The 22,637-nt window shown below is 28.0% G+C and overlaps 2 protein-coding genes, 1 long non-coding RNA gene and 1 pseudogene across 4 annotated transcripts; 2 read left to right on the forward strand and 2 right to left on the reverse strand.

Moving 5' to 3' along the window:
* Positions 1-4,007: 4,007 nt before the first annotated feature.
* On the reverse strand, positions 4,008-10,146 carry LOC146720951 (uncharacterized). Of its 2 annotated transcripts, XM_085487586.1 has the most exons (5): positions 10,042-10,146; positions 5,901-6,509; positions 5,546-5,696; positions 4,608-4,770; positions 4,008-4,510 (listed from the first exon to the last, which is right to left on the reverse strand). In XM_085487586.1, exons 1-5 carry the CDS (start codon positions 10,047-10,049, stop codon positions 4,224-4,226), a joined length of 1,218 nt encoding a protein of 405 aa, XP_085343712.1. In that variant the 5' UTR covers positions 10,050-10,146; the 3' UTR covers positions 4,008-4,223. The 2 variants fall into 2 exon arrangements, with proteins under 2 accessions (XP_085343712.1, XP_085343711.1); XM_085487585.1 differs by lacking the exon at positions 10,042-10,146 and having other exon boundaries at positions 5,901-6,720.
* Positions 6,720-7,870, reverse strand: LOC146720952 (uncharacterized; annotated as a pseudogene).
* Positions 10,147-11,070: 924 nt separating the features above from the next.
* Positions 11,071-12,377, forward strand: LOC114939665 (DNA endonuclease RBBP8-like). The gene is made up of 5 exons (XM_085487603.1): positions 11,071-11,201; positions 11,380-11,581; positions 11,676-11,781; positions 11,894-11,993; positions 12,266-12,377. Exons 3-5 carry the CDS (start codon positions 11,722-11,724, stop codon positions 12,325-12,327), a joined length of 222 nt encoding a protein of 73 aa, XP_085343729.1. The 5' UTR covers positions 11,071-11,201; positions 11,380-11,581; positions 11,676-11,721; the 3' UTR covers positions 12,328-12,377.
* Positions 12,378-17,799: 5,422 nt separating this feature from the next.
* LOC146720953 (uncharacterized) lies at positions 17,800-19,803 on the forward strand. The gene is made up of 2 exons (XR_014925837.1): positions 17,800-18,006; positions 19,488-19,803. It is a non-coding gene; the product is annotated as an uncharacterized LOC146720953 (long non-coding RNA).
* The last annotated feature ends 2,834 nt before the right edge of the window (positions 19,804-22,637 follow it).

A 22,637-nucleotide genomic window follows, 5' to 3' on the forward strand; every position in this document is an offset into this window, starting at 1 on the left:
GAAAGCAATTTGATGGCAACAGTTGCTTTTTAAAAATGAATTATACGAAAATTGGTGGAAACTAATGGACAACATGAAATACATAAAAACATAAAAACAATTTCCGTCTTCAAAACATTTACTAGTACTTTGATGACATTTTAAAGGAAACCGTTGCCGTTAATAAAAGACTAAGGATTTTAATAGGTTATTCGCTTTCACAAAAATTTAATAAATTATATAAGGCTTTTAAATACTCGTAACAATGTAATTGTAATGTCAAAGAAGAGAAGTGACATTACAATTACATTGTTACTACTACAAATATTTAAAAGCCATATATAATTTATTAAATTTCTGTGTATATATATTTTACATATATTTTATTATAAATTTAAAACAAAAAAAGTGTATACGCAATATGTTTATAATTATATATATATATATATTTATTTAATAAATGTTTGTTGCTAACACTTCGTATGTAAAAAAAACTAAAAAAAAACTTGTATTAAAAAAATATAAATTCTAAATCTGTATTATAAATATGTATTAGCATCATAAAATATTTGCTTTGGTTTTTATATTGTACTAACACTAATTGTAAGTTTGTAAGCAGCCTCTTTTAGGTACATATAGGTATTCATATATTATATTGCTATTAATAATAATATTGCTATTAATATTTATATATTATATTGCTATTAAAAATATCAATTATTAATGTCTAATAAAAAAAATTTTTAAAATAAAGAATCAAACTTATTAATAGCAATCTAATATATATCAAGAGACACGGTAGTGTCTCGCGACCAGTTAAGGGCGTAGCGGAGACACCGTGTATCTTAACGCGAGTCGGACATTTGAGTCTTTATAATATTTCGAATCCTCAATAATGGCTGAAGCAATCGAGTTTATACTAGACTTAATCGATAGATTGAGTTCGAATTATATAATAAAAGTGTCTTTATTTCTGCTCTACGTGATTTGTAAGCAGAGATATATAAATGCAAAGTCGAAATATGAAAAATTTCTATTAAGAAACGTCCCCGTCATCATTATCATCATCATTATCATCATCATTATCATCATCGACCACGCATACATAGTAGTATCGTGCTACACGTATTCACACGTATACAACACATGCGCACACATATATCACACGTACACAACACATGCAAGATGCATGTAGTGGTAATTTTGTCCATCTCGCACGTTTTACAACAGATGGCGATAGTGGCGCTCCGCCATATCGGCAGCGTGCGGGGTTATGTTGGCTAACTCTGTCTCTCTCTCTCTCTCTCTCTCTCTCTCTCTCTCTCTCTCCCTCTCTCCCTCTCTCCCTCTCTCTCTCTCTCTCTCTCTCTCTCTTTCTCACACACACACGCACACACACACAACTCTCTCATTCTCACTCACTCACTCACTGTTCGTCTTGTGTACTTATTTAGTACATTCATGATCGGCAGCGTGCGGGGTTATGTTGGCTAACTCTCTCTCTCTCTCTCTCTCTCTTTCTCTCTCTCTCTCTCTCTCTCTCTCTCTTTCTCACACACACACATATCTAATTAATAATGAATTTCTAATTATATTAAACATATCAAAATAAAGACATACATGTATTTATCAAATGAATAAAATTATTGAATACAGACTTAAAAAATTTATTAAACATAAACTTAAAAAATTAATTAATTAAACATATTCCAAATTTAGAAAAAATAAACTTTATTTATATATGCAACAGCTTTTTAAACTAAATTTTTAAATTCTATTTTATATTAGACAATTATCTCAATCAACATCTACGTCCACATTAGCTGCACTGCAGACTACCTCTACAGCCACATTATCTGCTCCGCGGATATAGCGTTATGCCAATACGATACATTACATGTACTTACTTACTTGTCCTTTACTGTACCAACTCTTGTTCTTTCCACGTAATCATGTTTTTACAGTTATCGTTTGCTGTATATCTTCCAGCAAACTTTATTTCGTGTGAAGTGTATTTAATTAATTAAATCTCTGCGAAAGATTGAGAAGATGAAGGGATAATTCAAACTATGAAGACATGGTTACATGGAAAAGACAAGAGTTGATACAATAATAAAGACATACATGTATTTGTATCCTGCTGGCATAAGGTTATAGAAGTTGATTGAGATTGAAAAATAATAATGAAAATAATAAAAAAAATAAAGACACATGTATTTGTATCGTGCTGGCATAAAGTTATAAAAGTTGATTGAGATTGAAAAATAATAATAAAAATAATTAAAAAAAGGAAATATTCAATCATCATTTAAAAGCATATTTGAAATCTGTAGAATAAACAGTTTTTGCAAAAAATGTGGAGCATTAGAGCTCTAGTAAGTCTAAAAATAAATGTAAACATCAATTAATAATAACTGATGTTATATATATATTATATATATAAACCAATTTGTTGCAATATTCACTATAAAAGGTTGTAAGGGTAAGATGGCTAAAAGTGAATAATTTAAAAGATAGTTAACATAATTTTACATAAACTGAAATATTTCATAGAATAAAATATTTGTAATATTTCGAAGTTTATGTAAGATTATGTAAAAATTATACCTTTACAACTTTTTATAGTAAATATTGCGAGGAATCGATTTATATGAGAAAAATTAAGGTAATTCTATTTTGAAAATATAAGTGACCTTTAAATAACCTTGAAAATCGCTGTTCAGGAAAAAGTCTGTGTCAACTTTTTCTTTTTCGAAATCCTGCAACTTTTATCTAAATTTAATAGAAAATGTATAAAAAATGCTCGACATTAGTACACACACACACACACACACACATATGGGTAAATTTATATAAATAGGGTGCTTTGGAGGAATGATCAGGATTCTAGGATATGATTGTACACATCATTTTAAGCAAAGAAGTTTAGATAAACATGTTTAATAATTGTTTTATTCCGGTCATAAAAATATACAAAAATGAATGATATAATCTCTAAAAACTCACCTTTAAAAAAAGGTAAAAAAAGGCGACCAGTTAAGGGCACGCCATTAACAAAAATTATCCATTGCAAACCCATGTAGAATCCTATCCTATTGCAAACCCATGTAGAATCCTATAAAAAATTAATCATTGCAAACCCATGTAGAATCCTAGGCAAAATTAACCATTGCAAACTCATGTAGAATTGTATTAAAAATGATCCATTGCAAACTTATGTAGAATCCTACATTGCAAACCCATGTACAATAGAATTGTATGAAAAATTATCGATTATAAATTCATGTACAATCGTAACAAAAGTAATGAAATAAAAAAAAATTGCGCCAAGTGAAAGTAGAAACTTGTACCAGTGGAAAATTAAAGTTGCAGACATATATAGAGTCGTATAATGAATCAGTAAAAATTTAAATTTGCAAATGTAGAATCGTACCATAAAAAAACTTATCTTTTAAAAAAAAAGATAAACAAGATGCCAAGTCCATGCGCCATGTAAAAAAAAATAAAAAAATTTTAGTTAAAAAAACTGGGAGCGCTGCTAAATAATATTCTAACAATATTAAAATTAAATTGTTACTTTTAAACTCATTACAGTTAAAATATGTTTTGTGTTTAAATTAATTAATGTTACTTTAAGGTGCATTGTAATTTTGAAACTTAGCAGCGCGCCCAGTTTTTTTAACTAAAATTTTTTTATTTCTTTTTTACATGGCGCATGGACTTGGCATCTTGTTTATCTTTTTTTTTAAAAGATAAGTTTTTTTATGGTACGATTCTACATTTGCAAATTTAAATTTTTACTGATTCATTATACGACTCTATATATGTCTGCAACTTTAATTTTCCACTGGTACAAGTTTCTACTTTCACTTGGCGCAATTTTTTTTTTATTTCATTACTTTTGTTACGATTGTACATGAATTTATAATCGATAATTTTTCATACAATTCTATTGTACATGGGTTTGCAATGTAGGATTCTACATAAGTTTGCAATGGATCATTTTTAATACAATTCTACATGAGTTTGCAATGGTTAATTTTGCCTAGGATTCTACATGGGTTTGCAATGATTAATTTTTCATAGGATTCTACATGGGTTTGCAATAGGATAGGATTCTACATGGGTTTGCAATGGATAATTTTTGTTAATGGCGTGCCCTTAACTGGTCGCCTTTTTTTACCTTTTTTTAAAGGTGAGTTTTTAGAGATTATACGTATATACTAGACAAAACGTAGAAAAATTTATAATTCATCAGAGTGCTCGTCGCTATCGTTTTCATTTTCTGCGTATGTAATGTGCTCGCCGCTATCTTTGCTTTGATTTCCATCATCTTCGTGATTGCTAACGTTTTCATCATTATACAATGCATCTGCAGCAGCCTGCAAGTTTCTTCGCCTCCCTTGAATTCCAGGATGTCTTTCTCTGGCATTTCGCAAACGTTGTTTTGCAACTTTTATAGATGCCACAACTTCTTTTTGAAATTCTTTTCTGGTTGGTTTAAGGTAGTACCGATTCGATCCTACGGCTTCTGAAAAATAATAGATATAATATTTTTTGGTATCACAATCAATATTGTATAATAATGACAACGGAATAACAAATATACATATATGCTGTATACATACGGTAAATCGCTTGACATAAAACTGTATTGTAAAATGGGAATTTAACATCAGGAACACCCCACCATGTCAGTTTCGTTGCTACTTGCATTGTTATAGATTCTTTTACACATTGATGCACGCTGTCTTTTAACGTCATACAATTTAAAAATTTGAAGTAGTTTACCTACAAAACCTAATTATTACAAAAATAAAAACTTAAGCTAGTTATATATATATATATATATATATATATATATATGCTGTCTAATATATTTTGATATAATTATAAAACGCAATAATTCCGTAAATGCTTCGATTTGTAATAAAAATAATTTTCTATGTAATAATAGAATCACGGTGATTTATAGAAAATAAATATGATTTATAGAAAATAAACATAAAAAGAAATTAATAAAATACACGTACACACCATTAATTAGTTCCCGATCTCTATAGTTGATATAGAATATGTTACATATCCTATATCGACTCGCTAAGGACTTGAAACGAATTAATGACGAGTACCATACATACATATATGCATATTAAAGTGGAGCGAATTTAACTAGTGTAGTTTTCCTTGCTTTTTTCTCAAAATCGTTTATTTTAGATATCTGAAGATCAAGTCTGAGATAACTAAAATTTTTTACCGCCGTTATTAACCTAAATTAGCACTAATTGTAATGCAACAATTAATTTAAATCCTAATTTATTGATTTAATAACATTCAAAAGCATTATTTTACAAAAACTTTTTTTCATCTAGGAAGCTAACAATGAAGTCGCACATGACAACTGAGCTTTTGTGGACTTTATATTATTCTAAAAAAGCATTCATTCCACACCCTGGCATTCGCAATTTCGAAAATAACTTAAAAACGCTCCACCCTAATGCATATATTGTATATGTGTGCATGTATGTGCGTGTGTGTAAAATTGTAAAATATTAATTTAACTTACGACTTCATTGTAAAGAACCCTGTCTTCCTTTGTGAACCTTTTTATCGTATCTATACTTGAAAATGGGAGGATTCGCGGTTTCATGAGCATTGCATTTATAATATTGCCATCGATTTTTTCTTCTAGCCAATCCAATCGCCTATTTATTCCTCTGAAATTAATAAATTATAATTAATAATATATCATGTCAAGTTTAAAAATCAAGATATAAATCTTTTCTTAAAAAAAAAACTTGTAATTTTTGAAAACCTTCATAAACTATTACAAACTATCAGAAAAAAATAAATATATATCATTTAAATCAGAATTATTATCTACTTGTTAATAATTAATAATAAAAATATATATAACGTACTGTATTTTCTGCTGTATGTCGCAAAGTATTTCAATTTGTACATCATTTCCTTGTCTCAGTAATGGTGCATTGTTTTCCTCTTGAAGTGGTTCAACTGATACTGTATTTTCCACCTCTTGTGTATGATTTGAGTCTTCTGATGGATTGTTGAATGTAATATTTTGAGAAGATTGCTGACAACGTGGTTGTACATTGTTTAAGAGCTGTCTATTATCATTTCTTAAATTTTGAATATTACCTAGCTGAACAGCTGGTTGTCTAATGTTTTCTGTTATAATGTTTGATTCTTGCAGGATTTTACGTTGAGAACTATTTCTATTAATGCTGAATTGTCGTGACGGAATACTTGTATTATTCGCATTAACTGAATGAAAGTTATTAACAGTTTTTCGGTGCATAGCTTGTGCAAAATTGCATACTGTGTTTTCTTCAGTATTATTTGAAACATTTTGAAACGTAGTACGGATATTCTGCATAACAGATGAAACTTTGTTCTTCGCTGTTTCTTCATTAATACGCTTAGTCTTTTTAGCTCTTATTTCCTCTTCGCTCGAAGTAGTTCTATATCGAGGTGGCTTTTTCAAAGACCTTTTTGAAAATCGTGTGGATCTAAAAGATAAGAATAATAAGAATGTTATTGCGATAATTAGCATAAAGTAACAAGTATGTGTAACAAACCTGCAGATATTTTAAGATGATTTATGAGATATAGTAGGTCATATCTAACAATTCTTTAAGGCAAAAGTTTATGATCACTTTCGATAGGTACACAAATTTATTATTATTTACATATATATAATTATATTATAGAGAGCATATTTTTAATATACATATTTTCTAGTATATTAATAAATTATTAATATTATTAATAATAATATAAAAAAATAGATTGTTTTATTCATTATTATTGCATTACTGCAACGATAAATTCATCTTGTACTATTTTATCTTGCATTAATTCATTACTAGGGAGACAAGTAAAATGAGGCATTCTAAAACATTTTGCTTTTACATCTTGTAATAAGATAATATCATAATTATAAGTTAATTCAGAGCATTTATAAATACCGGCAAAAGATGAACTAATGCCAATATTGAAAAAATCTACTACTTGCTGAAATTTTTTAACAACAATAAAATAATCATTTTTATAATGCAAAATATTTTTTACGCAACATATACTTGAATCTGATAAAATGCAACAATCATCGCGTGCACAAACACCAATTGTCATATCCGGAGTTTTCAAAAATTTATATTGATCATATATTCTAGAATCAGCGTCAGCAAAAGGTAATGGACCTTCCTCGTGTTTTTTCCACACTTTCATACAATTATTCTGTACAATAAATTTCTTTTTGCACTGCTCTTTCTCTGCATGTCTTGCAGCAATTTGCTGCAAGGAAAGATGTGGTTTTCTACACATTTTTCTGAAAAAAGCCATGCTGTTTTCGTATGGAAATGCTGAATAACTGTCTAAAGGGCCAAATCGGAGTACATCTTCGACCAAATGGAGAATTCCGTGTATATTATATGACAAAAAAGTTAAGCCATAAATGTGTTCACAGAGTAACAAATTTTTCGATAGCCATTTCAGAAAAAACTAGATTTCTATTCGTATTATATACCGATGAAACAAGAATGCGCATGGATGTATGGAAAAGTAAAAAATGATCATATATGTAATCCTTAACAACTTCTTTAAAGCATACTATTCCAATATATAACATAATTTGACGCCATTGAGTGGCTTTAAATTGATCATAGTCGTTAAGTGATTCAACGCGGCGTGCAAATTCTCGTGGACAGTGTTTTGAGAGAATCTTTAATCGATTTGAAATAATTTTAATTTGGATTCCCGATAATTTGACGTTTTTTGTACAATCCCCACGTATCCATGTCACGATTAATTTTTTCATAACTCCTAGACAACACATATGCATATATTCAAATACAACATCTTTAACCATATCAAAAGGTAAATGAGATAATGGACTTGAACATTTATTGTTCCTCATCAATTTGTTGTCTATACTCTTCATGTATACGTTGCCTATGCTTAATTCCTCTCAATGCCGTACATCTTCCAATACTAAATCCGTTAATTGTACATTTTGAGCATGGATTAAAAGAACGGTGACTCTTATGTCCTAAAATAAATGCTCTAGCTGGTGCATCTCCGATAAAACATCGCAGTTTTATTGAGAACTTTTTATCTTTAAAAATGATACCACCTTCATTAAAAATTTCATGAAAATCTGAGTTACAATATTGGAAAAACTCTTCTGCACTCTTAGGTTTTTGTGAACCTTTATACACTCCTATAGTTTTTGGAATAGATTTTGGAATATTAACAATTCTGCATTGAATTGGCCAAATATCATGTTTTCCATTTCTATATAATTGTGCTCCATCCGTACTAATGTCAATTTCGAGAACTTCGGGAATTGATAAAAAATGTGTTTCTTCAAGAATTTGGGCTAAACATTTTTTTACCCCAATATGTAAATATTCTCCTGGCTCAACTTTATATAAAATTGAGGAGTACCGTGGCGTCAAAAGTAATGATCTAATATCTGCAGGTAAAAATGTAAAGCAATCATGAGTTCTTAGAAGTTTTAAAATACGATTGCCGAGAACATGATTTGCGTCAACTAGAACAGCTGCTAAATTCTTCTGAAATATTACCGTATTACAAGTATTTCTAACTTTAACCCCGTCTATATTGTCTGTATATAAATGAGAAGATTGTTCCTTTGTAGAAAGTTGCACAATTGAATTAAAATGAGTGTCTTGTATAAGATGATTTACGTTGCAGTCATTAAAATGTTGAACTTTATTTTTAGCATAGATATTTTCAGAACAATCATTCTCCATCAAAAGTGATTTTGTTTTTTTTATTATTTGTTTTCGACGAGCTAATCTTAATCTTTGTTGCCTTCTCGATACCATATGAAGAGGCTTATAGTAACGCGACTGACCAGCTTCCAATTGAAAATTTTTCATTTTTATATTAAATCCAGATCTATTATACAAAACAGATATAAAATGACTTATTACATGTAATTATTACAATCTAGCCTTATTCAGCAAATATTTTAAAATTGTTTCTAAATTAATTATTTTAAATAATTGTTTTAAATTTTTATGCATTAAATTATACTGATTATACTGAATTAAAGCACATAAAGTAAAACATACATTATTATCATATTTCTTTGTTATAAAAATTTTAGAAGTGTTAGTAAAATTCATAAAATATATATAACAAAGGAATATAATAACGATATATGCTTTTGTTTTACCTTTCAAGTATATAGAATTACATAAAATACGTAAATATTAACTTTTTAAGGAAAAAAAGCTACACATAGAATTAATTTCTTTATCCTACGTGTTTTATGCTAAAAAAGACTATAATAAATTTTTATAAAAAAACTATAAACTTCTATAAATGTAAATAAATAGTAACGTAATAAATTTCTGTCTTTTTAAAGAAGCTAATAAAGAAATTATTAATATATAAAAAAATATGAACTCTAAATTTTCTATGTCAAAAAATACAGAAATCTGTTATAAATAATCAGTATTCAAACAATGTAAATAAAATGACTGTTAACTTAACTTTAAATTATTTGTTTTGATTTTTATTTTATTGTAACATCAAATTTTTAAACAGCTTTTACTATAAACATATATTTCTATAGACATGGTTATATATATATAATATATTTATATATATTTTTTAATAACACACACATATATATGCGTACAAAAACATATATCTGCAGTAGCTGTTTAAAAATTTGGCGTTACAATATACAATAAAAATTAAAACAAATAATTTAAAGTTAAATTAACAGTCATTTTATTTAAATTGTTTGAAATTGTTAAGTTATATATATTTCAAACTCAAAAAAAGTTTATTATTTGTTCATCACAAATTATTTTTATTGTTGCACTGGCTGAACTATTAGTTCAGAGTTTATTTTTCTCTTTTCAATATAAAGAGAAAAAGATAATCTAGTCTTGCCTATCAAAGTGCATTCAGCACAGCAATAAAAAACAGCAGAGCTTATGTCAACTAATACAATCTAGTGTAGCTCGTATAGCAATAAAAGCAACAATGTAAATAACTTACTGCGACATCGTACAGTAAATCTCTTCTAATAGTTTCTGATACACAATTTCTGATACACTCTTGATTACGCTTATTTCACATATTTCTACAATTATAAAAAGTACACAATTAGCATATACAATATTCAGTTTACTCGCATTGCTTGCACTTCTAGCATCTAGATTCTTTGGGTTTATTTTTTATTCCTGCACTAGCTTCACTAGGCTGTATTAATTCAGAGTTTATCTTTTTTTTTCTAGTATAAAATGAAAAGATAGCTTCTGAAATAGTAATCTTATGCAGCCAATGCCAAGAATAAAGGTTAATTGCAGATGCATTTTATTTTATTTTCTACAAAAACAATTCGTCAAATCCACATTATTGTCACGTGGATTCTACGAATTTTTATATAAAACCCACGTGACAAAAATGTGAATTTTACTACTATTTTTGTGAGGTTATTCATACACTGGCTACAGCAAAACAGAAGTTCAAGCAATATGAACACGTACATTATCTATTATTTGATAAATATAATATTGAATAATATATATGTGTCATTTACTTACATTACCTGTATATTCTTAAAAGCAGCTATTGTATCCTCCGCTTCGGAAATTCGATCCGCCCATGGCAGGTTATAAACACAGCACGCGCGAACGAACTTTTCAGGCTCGATAATGAACACTATACTGCCGAAGATTTGTGTGTGTGTGTGGTTTCTCCTTTCCTCTATATTTTTTGAAAATTTTTCGTGTTTTCTCGCTTCTCCCAGATATAAATTGCCCTTCGATCAATTCAAGCACGTGTGCCGTGTGCGTCGTACAGAACGTGTTGCTTACAAGCACTCGAGCGCCGTTTTTAGTGATGCCACTCGGGAGAGGCCGAGAGGCAACAGTATACGCGCACACAAGTGCGATCGTCATACGTGTATTACACATACGACGATCGCGCTTGTGTGTGCGTGCTGTTGCCTCTCCCAAGTATGGCATCACTGGCCGTTTTATCTACGTTTAAGGCGTGTTTCTATTTTATACGACAAGACGCAAGACGGCTGCGGCATAAAGTACGTTTTACATTAGTTACGTCGCAGTTTTAAGTGGAAAGTCAAGTAATTGATAGTATAGTTACATCTTGCCACAAGAGGAATAAACGACTAAAAAATGCACATAAAGAAAAAGGTATACTTATAAAATTATTACTTATTATTAGATCTTAGGATCTGCTTTTTATTCCTGCACTACCTTAACTCTAGGCTGCACTAATTCAAAGGTTATCTCTTTCTCCCTATGAGAAATTTTCTTTTACTGGAGGATACACATGATTGTTTTACTAATATTTTGTTTAATATTTTTTTAGAACGAGATACAGACTGCAGTACAAGATAATAAACGTGATGATGTGATTAGTCCGAGCCTTTTATTTCCACGACTGATAAAAAAATCGAAGAAAGGATTAAAAAGTCACGAAAAAAGCATGCAGTAAACAAAAATGTTAAAACAAATTCAATAGATTTAGATAACAATATAGAAAACAAGCCACCTACTGCATCACTGGCTAGGTATGATATGTGTGAATATTTATTTATTTAATATTTGGTAATAATGTAAATTTCTGTTACATAAATATCTCATTAAAGTATCTTATATTTACAGATTGCAAAAGAAAAAGAAGAACATTAACGAGCAGATTAATATTAACATGCGATCCAAAGCTCAGAGATCAGCGTTAAATGGTTGGGATTGTTGGAAATGTGAAAAAGTAAATATTAATATTACATAATAAAATCTAAATAGTTCCCTCTTACTTTATACATTTTTTTATATATATTATAAATCTCTTTATAATATTTATTTTTATATATAATTTCTAGTATTACAAGAGTCTATCTTTGTCTAAAACAGAGTTACAGAAGCAAAAAAATAAATGCTCAAGACATAGGAAGAAATATGAGAGACCACATACACCAAAAGGTATATATAATGTAGATATATTTAATATATATGTTTCTAATATATATATATTGGTATATATGTGTGTGTGTGTGCGCGTATGCGCGCGTGTGTGCGTGTGTGCGTGCGTGCGTGCGTGCGTGCGTGCGTGTGTGTGTGTATACCTAGCAAACCAAAGTAACAGTAGATATAACATTAGTTTCAATGTCCTACTCAATAGTGTAACTGTTAAGAGTAGGACATTGAAACATTAATACATTAATTATGTAAAATATATAATAATTTTGTTTTAGGATTTTGGGAACCAGAAATTCCTGAGACACCATTAACCATGCACAACAACAAAAAAATATAATTACTCCGCTATATTTTTATTCAATTCTCATTTTAAATATCATTTTAATGTGGTCGTATTCTTATATTTTCAAATTATTATTGTAATATTTTATATTACTATTCCATAATTTGCGATTACAACAATTTTATGTGTGTAAACTTTCTTAATAAAAAAAATAAATCATCAGACACAGATTTAAATATTACACGTGCGCAAATATATAAAATATATATAATTATAAGTACATTATTATATATATGTATTATTTTAAATTATATATTTCCATTAAGTTGATGGAAACATATGACTAAATATTTTGCAACAATAGTTTCCAACATATTGTAGCAACTTTTATAACAATAAATATGCTACAACATTGTGTTTGTTTACGAAAGCAACTGTTGTCTATATAATGCTCTTACATTGGTCGAAACAAAATGAGCATTGTTTTGGTGATAGCAACATTATGACAACTTAAAGGAAATGTATGTCAAGCAATCATTTTCCTTATTATGCCAAGGAACGTTTGGCTATCTGGGGTGGTAAATCAGTTTTTTTGTTTAAGTAAACAACGATTAAATAATTTTAATTGTAGAACAAAAAGTAGGATGATAAAAAAGTTTAATAGGATGAAACAGAAACATATTGTATTTTCAAATCTGTTGGAAAGCATTGACAATTCTAACTGGTTAATAAATATCAGCTCTAAAGTGTTACCTGATACTGTATCTAAACTCTTAAGTTTAGGTGACATGTTTGCATTGCCGATTCATTGCTCAGATAAGGACGACCGACTAAATTATATTGTTGAAGTTATAAAGAATTTCGAATCGAATTGTCGTTATGTTCCGGAGGATGCTTTGGAAACAACTAGACCCAGCAAACACAGTATATAAATGTTATATACTCAAGCATGTTACATGTAACGTATATGTTAGTTGTAATTTCCCATTCATAGATGTAACATTTTTAATATTACATATATTATATTGTAGTTATATTGTCATTATATCCCAAGATAGCACTGACTTATCAATACATCGATGTGCTATTTGGTATATAATTACAATATAACTACAATGTAATATGTTATATTAAAATGTTACATCTATGAGTTGGAAATTACAACTAACATGAATGTTACATGTAATGTACACGTTATATTACCTGTTATATTCCATTTTATTACAGCAATGTAACAATTACATATCGGTTTTTGCTGCGGAATATCTATTGCCAATTCACTACAAAAATTTCTATCTAAAAGTAAGCATATTAATTATTGTGACAGATTTATTCAGAATACTTTTAATACTTCTAATAAATATTTGCAGAATAATAAAGATTTGATTGTTACCAAAGCTGATAAAGGACAAGTTACAGTGGTTATGAATAGAAATGACTACGTGACTAATATGGAATTATTGTTAAATGATTCGATGACATACAAAAAATTAAATAAAAATCCGATTAAACGTCTGAAGAATAAACTTCACACGTTAGTAAAGTCATGGCATAATAATGAGATCATTGATGATCAAACATATACATTTTTGAATTGTACGAATGGTAATTTACCATGGTGTTATGGATTCTCAAAGTTTCATAAGAACGGTTATCCATTGAGAATCATTGTGTCATAGTTGGGCAGTCCCTTTAATATTGCCAGTTACATTCATGATATATTAGTTAAATCTGTTAAGAAACCGGATTCAAATATTAAAGATGGTTGGACGTTTGTGAATATTATTAGGAATACAAGAGTTAATGACGATGACGTAATGATTTCCTTGGATGTTTGTTCGTTGTTTACGAATATTCCAAAAGATTTAGTTTTTTTTTTGCAATTGAAAATCGTTGGAGTGACATAAGTTTAAAAACTAAATTTAATTTGCAACAGTTTCTATACGCTATTGATGTAATACTTACTTCAACTAGTTTTCAATTTAATGAGCAGTACTATGAACAGATTTATGGAAGCCCTATGGGATCCCCTCTATCACCGATATTAGCTGACTTAGTAATGGATGACTTAGAAACAAATTGTTTAAATCTTTTAAGTTTTAAAGTTCAGACCTTTTTATAGATATGTGGATGACATTTTTGTTATTTTACTTAACTCTAATATAAATAAATGAAATTTTAAGTACATTTAATAATTATCATAAACGATTAAAATTTACGCATGAAATAGAGACTAATTCTTCTATTAATTTTTTAAATACTACAGTTATATATCCGCAATGGGATTGAATTGACAACTAATTGGTTTAGGAAACCTACATGTTCTGGCAGATACATCAATTTTCTTTCGAGTCATCCTATTAAGTATAAAACAATTTATACTTAAAAATCAATTGATACAAAGTTTCGCTCGTATATTGTAAATACAACTAGTGATAGATAAAAAGGCCAACTTATCGAGCAATTATTAGAGTTGTTCTGTCTAATAAAATTTATTCCATGTATAAACTAAACATAAAACATTATGTAAAAGCTACAAACATTCTATACTCAAACTTAAGCGAAAATTACAATCATTATAAAATAAACGTTTCAACCGCACGCGGTCTTCCTCAGTATTATATTACAGTAATTATTAAAAAATACAAAATCATATAAAAATTTCACATAATATCGAAAATTAATTAAGAATTTAACAAGGCTCTGTAATATAAATATAAATATAAATTGAGAGTGTCAAACAGGCAATAAGAGCCAAATCGCGGATGACAGTGCGTTATCCCAACGAAACTAAATTTTTTCGTTAAAATTAAAAACCTGTGCACAAGGCACTAAATTTTATTTGGTCACGGCCAAGATTTAAAATTGGAATAATCTCTAAAAGAGATTTCATTTCATACATCCCCTGTTCCCCCCTTAAGGAAATAAATGCGAGAGAAAAATATAGATCCGAAAGTCGCTGAATCGGGAATCGAACCCGAGATCTTTCGCTTGCCGGGCGACTGCTCTTCTAACTGAGCTATTCAGATTCTATACTTTTCTCTGCTATATATATAATAATGTTGATAAACAAACGCCTTTAAGCCAGCGTGTACAAATTAAGAATTTAACAAGGCTCTGTAATACTGTTCACTGTCATTATCAATACTGTGCACTGTCATCCGCGATTTGGCTCTTATTGCCTGTTTGACACTCTCAATTTATATTTATATTTATATTCCAGAGCCTTGTTAAATTCTTAATTTGTACACGCTGACTTAAAGGCGTTTGTTTATCAACATTATTATATACAGGGTGTCTGTCCATAGATGTCTGAGCAAATATCTCGCAATTGGTTGAAGTTACAAGAAAGTTTAATAAGAAGAATTTGCACGGCTCTAAGTCAGCTACAAAGTGCGCGTAATAATTTTTGTTCTACTCGTGGTCCTTTCGAGTTATGCAGATTAACATAGTTTTTTTAAATGGATACCTATAATTTTTTATGCATATTTGTATAGTAGGGATCATTTGCAACAAAAATCATATGTAGTAAAAATTCCTACTATGCATCGTTTACGAGATAATTGACATTTGATGTATGAAAGGAGTAAGTTGGATTATAAGTATTTTTGAACGGTTTGAAATGTCAAAGAGAGTTTGGAGAAGAAAACATACAATGTTTGTTTATAGAACATTTATTAACACATAAATTGCTCGAAATTTTGACCATCATGTTCAATACAATATTCAACGCGTTACGACACAAAATCACTAGAGCTGTTAAAGGCATTACAGCAGAAATGCTGCAGTTAACAATGAGGAATATTATAAAACGCGTTGAATATTGTATTGAACATGATGGTCAAAATTTCGAGCAATTTATGTGTTAATAAATGTTCTATAAACAAACATTGTATGTTTTCTTCTCCGAACTCTCTTTGACATTTCAAACCGTTCAAAAATACTTAGAATCCAACTTACTACTTTCATACATAAAATGTCAATTATCTCGTAAACGATGCATAGTAGGAATTTTTTACTACATATGATTTTTGTCGCAAATGATCCCTACTATACAAATATGCATAAAAAATTATAGGTATCCATTTAAAAAAACTATGTTAATCTGCATAACTCGAAAGGACCACGAGTAGAACAAAAATTATTACGCGCACTTTGTAGCTGACTTAGAGCCGTGCAAATTCTTCTTATTAAACTTTCTTGTAACTTCAACCAATTGCGAGATATTTGCTCAGACATCTATGGACAGACACCCTGTATATAGCAGAGAAAAGTATAGAATCGAAGGGATCTGAATAGCTCAGTTGGAAGAGCAGTCGCCCGGCAAGCGAAAGGTCTCGGGTTCGATTCCCGATTCAGCGACTTTCGGATCTATATTTTTCTCTCGCATTTATTTCCTTAAGGGGGGAACAGGGGATGTATGGAATTAAATCTCTTATAGAGATTATTCCAATTTTAAATCTTGGCCGTGACCAAGTAAAATTTAGTGCCTTGTGCACAGGTTTTTAAATTGTAACGAAAAAATTTAGTTTCGTTGGGATAACGCACTGTCATCTGCGATTTGGCTCTTATTGCCTGACTTACACGTTAAATTTATATTTATATTACAGAGCCTTGTTAAACTCTTAATTTTCTAATGCTATTATTTAAATTATATTTTTTAAAATAATTTTTAAGTTATAAGAACATATTTTGTTAAGTTATAAAGACAAAACGCGAAAGATACCGGACAGAAATCTGCCAAACGGAGGCTCTCGCATTCTCTCTTTAAGAGAGGTGCAATCCCCAGACTCTCTCTCTCTCTCTCTCTCTCTCTCTCTCTCTCTCTCCCGGTGGGCTATCATCCTTTTGACGGACGCACGCAAAAGCGTTACGTCACAATAGACAGTGATACCCGTATAAATAGTGCTCAATATCAAATTTTTCATTGTCAGTTTACTTGCTTTGCATGAAACTTTATAATCGAAATCATCGGAATTGGGTTCCTCTTTATCATTTATATTTACTTTGAAATTTATTCACCGACAATCATATTTCTTAACATAACAGCATCTTTAATTATTGTAACAATTATTAATAGTTCTAGTGATAATATTACATACAGTAACATTGATAGATCGTATCATCGAAAAATAAAGACAGTTCATTATATCTAGAGATTAAAATTAAGAAATAATATAATTAATTGACATTTTTTTTCTTAAATTTAGTAAAATAATTCTTCTCATACACTTTAATATATTATTTCATTATATTATACGCAATAAATAATATAGAAACGTGTTTTATATCATAAATGTATATGTGAATATCTAAATACATAAAACATCGTGTTCATTTCCTTTAAGCAATTTTATGATCAGTGATACTGTTTGCTATTATTAAAGTGATACTAAAACACTGTTTTATCTAGAATAAAAAAATATATTCAAAGTTATATAAAGTCGTGATAAATTTTATAATTCTTTGGATTAGATAATGTTTATGGTATTTTGGTCACGATTTTTATAGTATAAATAGAGGTGAAGATGTGATAGGTAAAGTTTAGATGTTGAATATTTTAGTTGGATATTTAAGTTTGCAACAATGAAGTTAATGTATCTAACTTTGTTAGTTGTTTTGATCGTCACGATCTCTAGTATGGCTCAAGAAATTAATAAAACTGAGGCTGAAAAAGAAGAGGAGCAATATACGAAAACTGCCGAAAAAATTGCACTCCATCAGGATGAACTGGTATAAAAGCTTTCTGTGTGTGCATGTAATGATATAACTTGTATTTTTTAATATTCACTTTAGAGATTGTATCAATCATCAATGTTTGACAATTTTTTAATAATTCAAAATGCGCGTTTTATTTAAATTATTAATTAATCAATTATTATATAATTTGTGTATATATGTATGTATTATAGAGTAATTTCTAAAAAATATATGTAAAATAGAAAATCAAGAAAAAATTATTTTATAAATATATATATATATATATATATATATATATATACATATATATATATATACATATATATATATTATATATATACACTGGTCAAAAAATTATCGCAACACGTAATTAATATTAAAATTTCGCGTAAATTTAAATAAGCGTATCTCCGCAAAAAATTATCGTATTTGAACAAATTTTTCTTTGTTTCAAAGGGTGAAGTCTCTACTTTAAGAAACTTTGGTTCAATTTTGATTTTATCCTCTCCCCCTTTTTCCATCCCTTTAGAAAGGTGTGTTTTTGTTTAAAAAAATTGCAACATTTGACAAACTCTACGGGGTGAAATAAATTTTTTTCTTATCCAAATTTTCGTAAAATATGGACTTTTTCTTAGAAATTAAAAAAAAGCAAAGTTCGTACAATATTTTTTCGCGAAGTTACGGCATATCAAGTTACCTACACATTTTTTCCATTTACCATCAGCATTAGCGATACTCGACGCGCACCAATGATGGTTACGCGACAAATTGCTAATGAAGATCTCTCTCACAGAATCAGCGATTAAACAATTAAAAAACATTTACGTGAACGCGTTTAAGATCGCGAGTTCGACATTTTTCTCTCCAAATGTATGGATCATACATTTTTTCTATACATTAAAAGAGGAAAATGTCGAACTCGCGATCTTAAATTACGTTCACGTAAACGTCTTCTAATTGTTTGATCATTGATTCTGTGAGGGAGATCTTCATTAGCAATTTGTCGCGCAATCATCGTTGATGCGTGCCGGATATCGCTAATGCTGGTGATAATTGCACAAAAATGCATAAATAACTTTGATATGCCGTAACTCTACCCCAACTTTAACCCAAAAAAATCGTACAAATTTTACTTTTTTTAATTTGTAGGAAAAAGTCCATATTTTACGAAAATTTGAATAAGATTTGCAAAAAAAATTTATTTTACCTCGTAGAGTTCGTCAAATTTTGAAAAAAAAACACCTTACTTTTTAAAGGGGTGGAGAGAGGGGAGAGGATAAAATCAAAATCGAATGAACTCTTAAAGTAGAGACTTCACCCTTTAAAACACAAAAAAAAATTTTTTAAATATAATAATTTTTTGCAAAAATATGCTTATTTGAATTTACGCGAAATTTTGATATTAATTGCGTGTTGCAATAATTCTTTTGACCAATGTATACATATATATATATATATATATATATATATATATATCAAATTAGGAATTAAATGTTAATTATTTTCTTTTTCAGGGTACAGAATCCTTAGCGTTGGTTTGGGAAGCATGGTGGAAAGTTTTACATGACGTTTACTGGGAAGTAATGTAATGATGGCTATATTAATACTAATACAATACAATCAGCAGATTTTTTTAAATTAATGCAAATATTCTGTAACCATTGTATGATAATATATCATTCGATGCTGTGAAGAATTATACATTTTTCAAACAGTATTTTTCGTATCGAAATTATGTAAAGTATAATATGTATAATCAACAGAAATACAAATACAACTTGTACAATCATCTTTCTGTTATATTAAAATAAAATATCTTATACTAATAAATCAGTATTATAGTATAATAATCAATTACTACATAAATATGTTATATAATTTATATAAATCACTTACTATCCTCTTAAAATACAAATTTTGTAACATTATATTTTTCAATGATATAAATTATTATTTATATATTGATAAAATGTTTTAAATTGTTTTAAGTATATATATTTTATCAAAACTGATAATTATTAATATAATATATATTAAATATTAATATATGTATAATATATACATACATATATAAATATATATATATTAATAAATATTTTAAACATATTAATATATATAGATATTCATATATATATATATATATATATATATATATGAATAATAATTATATGATATATAATTATGATCAAATAAAAATTTCTTGAATATACAGGTATATATATATATATATATATATATATATATATATACCTGTATATTCAAGAAAATTTTTATTTGATCATAATTATATATCATATAATTATTATTCATATATATATATATATATATATGAATATCTATATATATTAATATGTTTAAAATATTTATTAATATATATATATATATATATATATATATATACCTGTATATTCAAGAAAATTTTTATTTGATCATAATTATATATCATATAATTATTATTGGAAAATAAAGTAAAGTGTATGATATAACAATTCTCTATACAACTATATGTATTTTTTATATTACCATCCAATTTTCTTTTACTACTAAATAACTAAAATTTTAATTACGTATTATATTTTGAAGTATTATGATACTCTTCAATTTATACAAAAGTTAGAATAAAAAAAATGTTATAAACATAATCCGAAAAATTTTAAACTTTATTGTAACTTTATGTTATTTTATCTCAACATTTTTATTTTCAGATTTAAGATAAAATTTCTGTTTTAAAATTATTCAGTAGTAGCGAACACATACATAGGTATATTTAGGATATTAAGAAATATATCAAATATAAAATATGATGCAATATAAAATATTTATGTTCATATTAAACAATAATTTTTTGTTATAAGTCACGTGGAAAATAAAAGCATTATCTGCACTCTTAAATTCAAAATGCACATTTTTATGTTGCGTTTATACTCGAATATTATATTGGTTTTTCATATTTCACGAATATGTTTGTCAAATACATAGAAAATAACTTTTTTTTATTTTTGATTGTACAACAAAATGTTTCAGACAAAAGTTGTTTGATTTGAAGAGGAACAGAAGATGATACTATTGACTTTTTTCTGAAGGGCACTTTTTAAGTTCATTTAACAGTCATTTATGTTTTTTAAGTGGATTTATTATAACTTTTTAATATAGATCGATTTCTCGCAATTTTTGACATAAAAATTATAAGGATAAGTTGGTAAAAAAATTTACAACATATTTTCTACTTAAAGACACTAATTTTACCTAATCTATGAAATATCTTGTAAAATATTGATTTTTTTACCCCAATACTTTATACATAAAATAATAAAGACCCAGATAACAATTTTTGCGTACAAAATTTGCGCGTCTTATACATATAAATTGTGTACGAGATTTGCCTGAGTTTTGCTTGTGGGATATGTTCAATCGTACATATTGCACGCAAATGGTTAGCTTATGTATTATTTGATACACCAACAAATCACGTGCAAATAGATATCAAATTGCCAAAAATATGCCAGTGATGTGATAGTGACAGCAATATGTTTGTTGAATAGTGCTCATCTTGCATGCTTATAACGAGATGAGATCGCGCGCAAAGTGTGTTAGCATTTACTATCACTACGAGGACGCACTAGGCTAAGGTTTTGCTTGCGCAGTATAAGCCGCTTTTGTATGCAATAGCTAGGTATTTGCACGCAAAATGTTTTCTGGGGAGAATCTGACGTAAAAAAACACAGTTGTTAAATTTATTAAATTAATAAAAAATAAAAAATTAGTAAATGAAATTTTTTTAAATAAATGTTGATCGCTAGTGACAATTTAAAAATAATACTGACAATGAGACAAATTACTTCAACCAAAAACTGGCTAATTCTTTTATTAAAAGTAAATGAACACTATGTTTCGACCAACATTGTGGTCCTTTTCAAGTGTTATACTTATTCCGCAATTACATTAATTCAAAACGGAGACGTGAAATTATCACCTGTCATGTTAACAATCTTACTGTTAGTTACTGACAGATTGTTAACATGACAGGTGATAATTTCATGTCTCCGTTTCGAATTAATGTAATTGCAGAATAAGTATAACACTTGAAAAAACCACAATGTTGGTCGAAACGTAGTGTTCATTTACATGTAATAAAAGAATTAGCCAGTTTTTGGTCGAAATAATTTGTCTCAGTATTATTTTGAATTTTTTTTACGGCTCGTATAAAATTAAATAAAGTAGAACGTACATAAACAGGCCAACTTAAAAACGAGCAAATTATTTAGGTGTATAAATAAATTTATTAATAAATAAGTACTTATATTTAGATACATATATGGCATTAATCTAATTTATATTTTCGAATAAATAATTATTGAATAATGTTTAATAGTTTTGCTTGTTTTCTTATATAATTTTGTATTGATTGTTATATACAAGGTTTGTCATTTTTTTATATATTTGGCATGCATTTTTTATTTAAGACAAATTTTTAGAAAGGATTTTTTTTGTTAATTCAGTGTAGACACAAAATATTATATAACAATAATTAGAATAAATTTACGAATAAATTTTAAATTTTTTATAAATTGTTTATAAATTCTTAAATTTACATTAGAGCAATTAGTTATAGACAAATTGATTACACATATTATACTTTTATGCTAGTTAAATTTTTCTTTACA

The sequence above is a fragment of the Nylanderia fulva genome, unplaced genomic scaffold, assembly GCF_048542155.1.
Source record: "Nylanderia fulva isolate GAGA-0341 unplaced genomic scaffold, ASM4854215v1 Scaffold58, whole genome shotgun sequence".
Lineage (NCBI taxonomy): Eukaryota > Metazoa > Arthropoda > Insecta > Hymenoptera > Formicidae > Nylanderia > Nylanderia fulva.

What these genes read in the sequence shown, in the direction of transcription:
- LOC146720951 (XM_085487585.1), bottom strand. Translation starts at nt 6,553, where the DNA reads ATGCTAATTATCGCAATAACATTCTTATTATTCTTATCTTTTAGATCC. An exon ending in GACATACAGCAGAAAATACA is followed by an intron (nt 5,697 to 5,900) that starts GTACGTTATATA and finishes TATTAATTTCAG; the next exon opens with AGGAATAAATAGGCGATTGG. An exon ending in GGGTTCTTTACAATGAAGTC is followed by an intron (nt 4,771 to 5,545) that starts GTAAGTTAAATT and finishes TAGGTTTTGTAG; the next exon opens with GTAAACTACTTCAAATTTTT.
- LOC114939665 (XM_085487603.1), top strand. Translation starts at nt 11,722, where the DNA reads ATGCGATCCAAAGCTCAGAGATCAGCGTTAAATGGTTGGGATTGTTGG. An exon ending in ATTGTTGGAAATGTGAAAAA is followed by an intron (nt 11,782 to 11,893) that starts GTAAATATTAAT and finishes TATAATTTCTAG; the next exon opens with TATTACAAGAGTCTATCTTT. An exon ending in GAGACCACATACACCAAAAG is followed by an intron (nt 11,994 to 12,265) that starts GTATATATAATG and finishes ATTTTGTTTTAG; the next exon opens with GATTTTGGGAACCAGAAATT.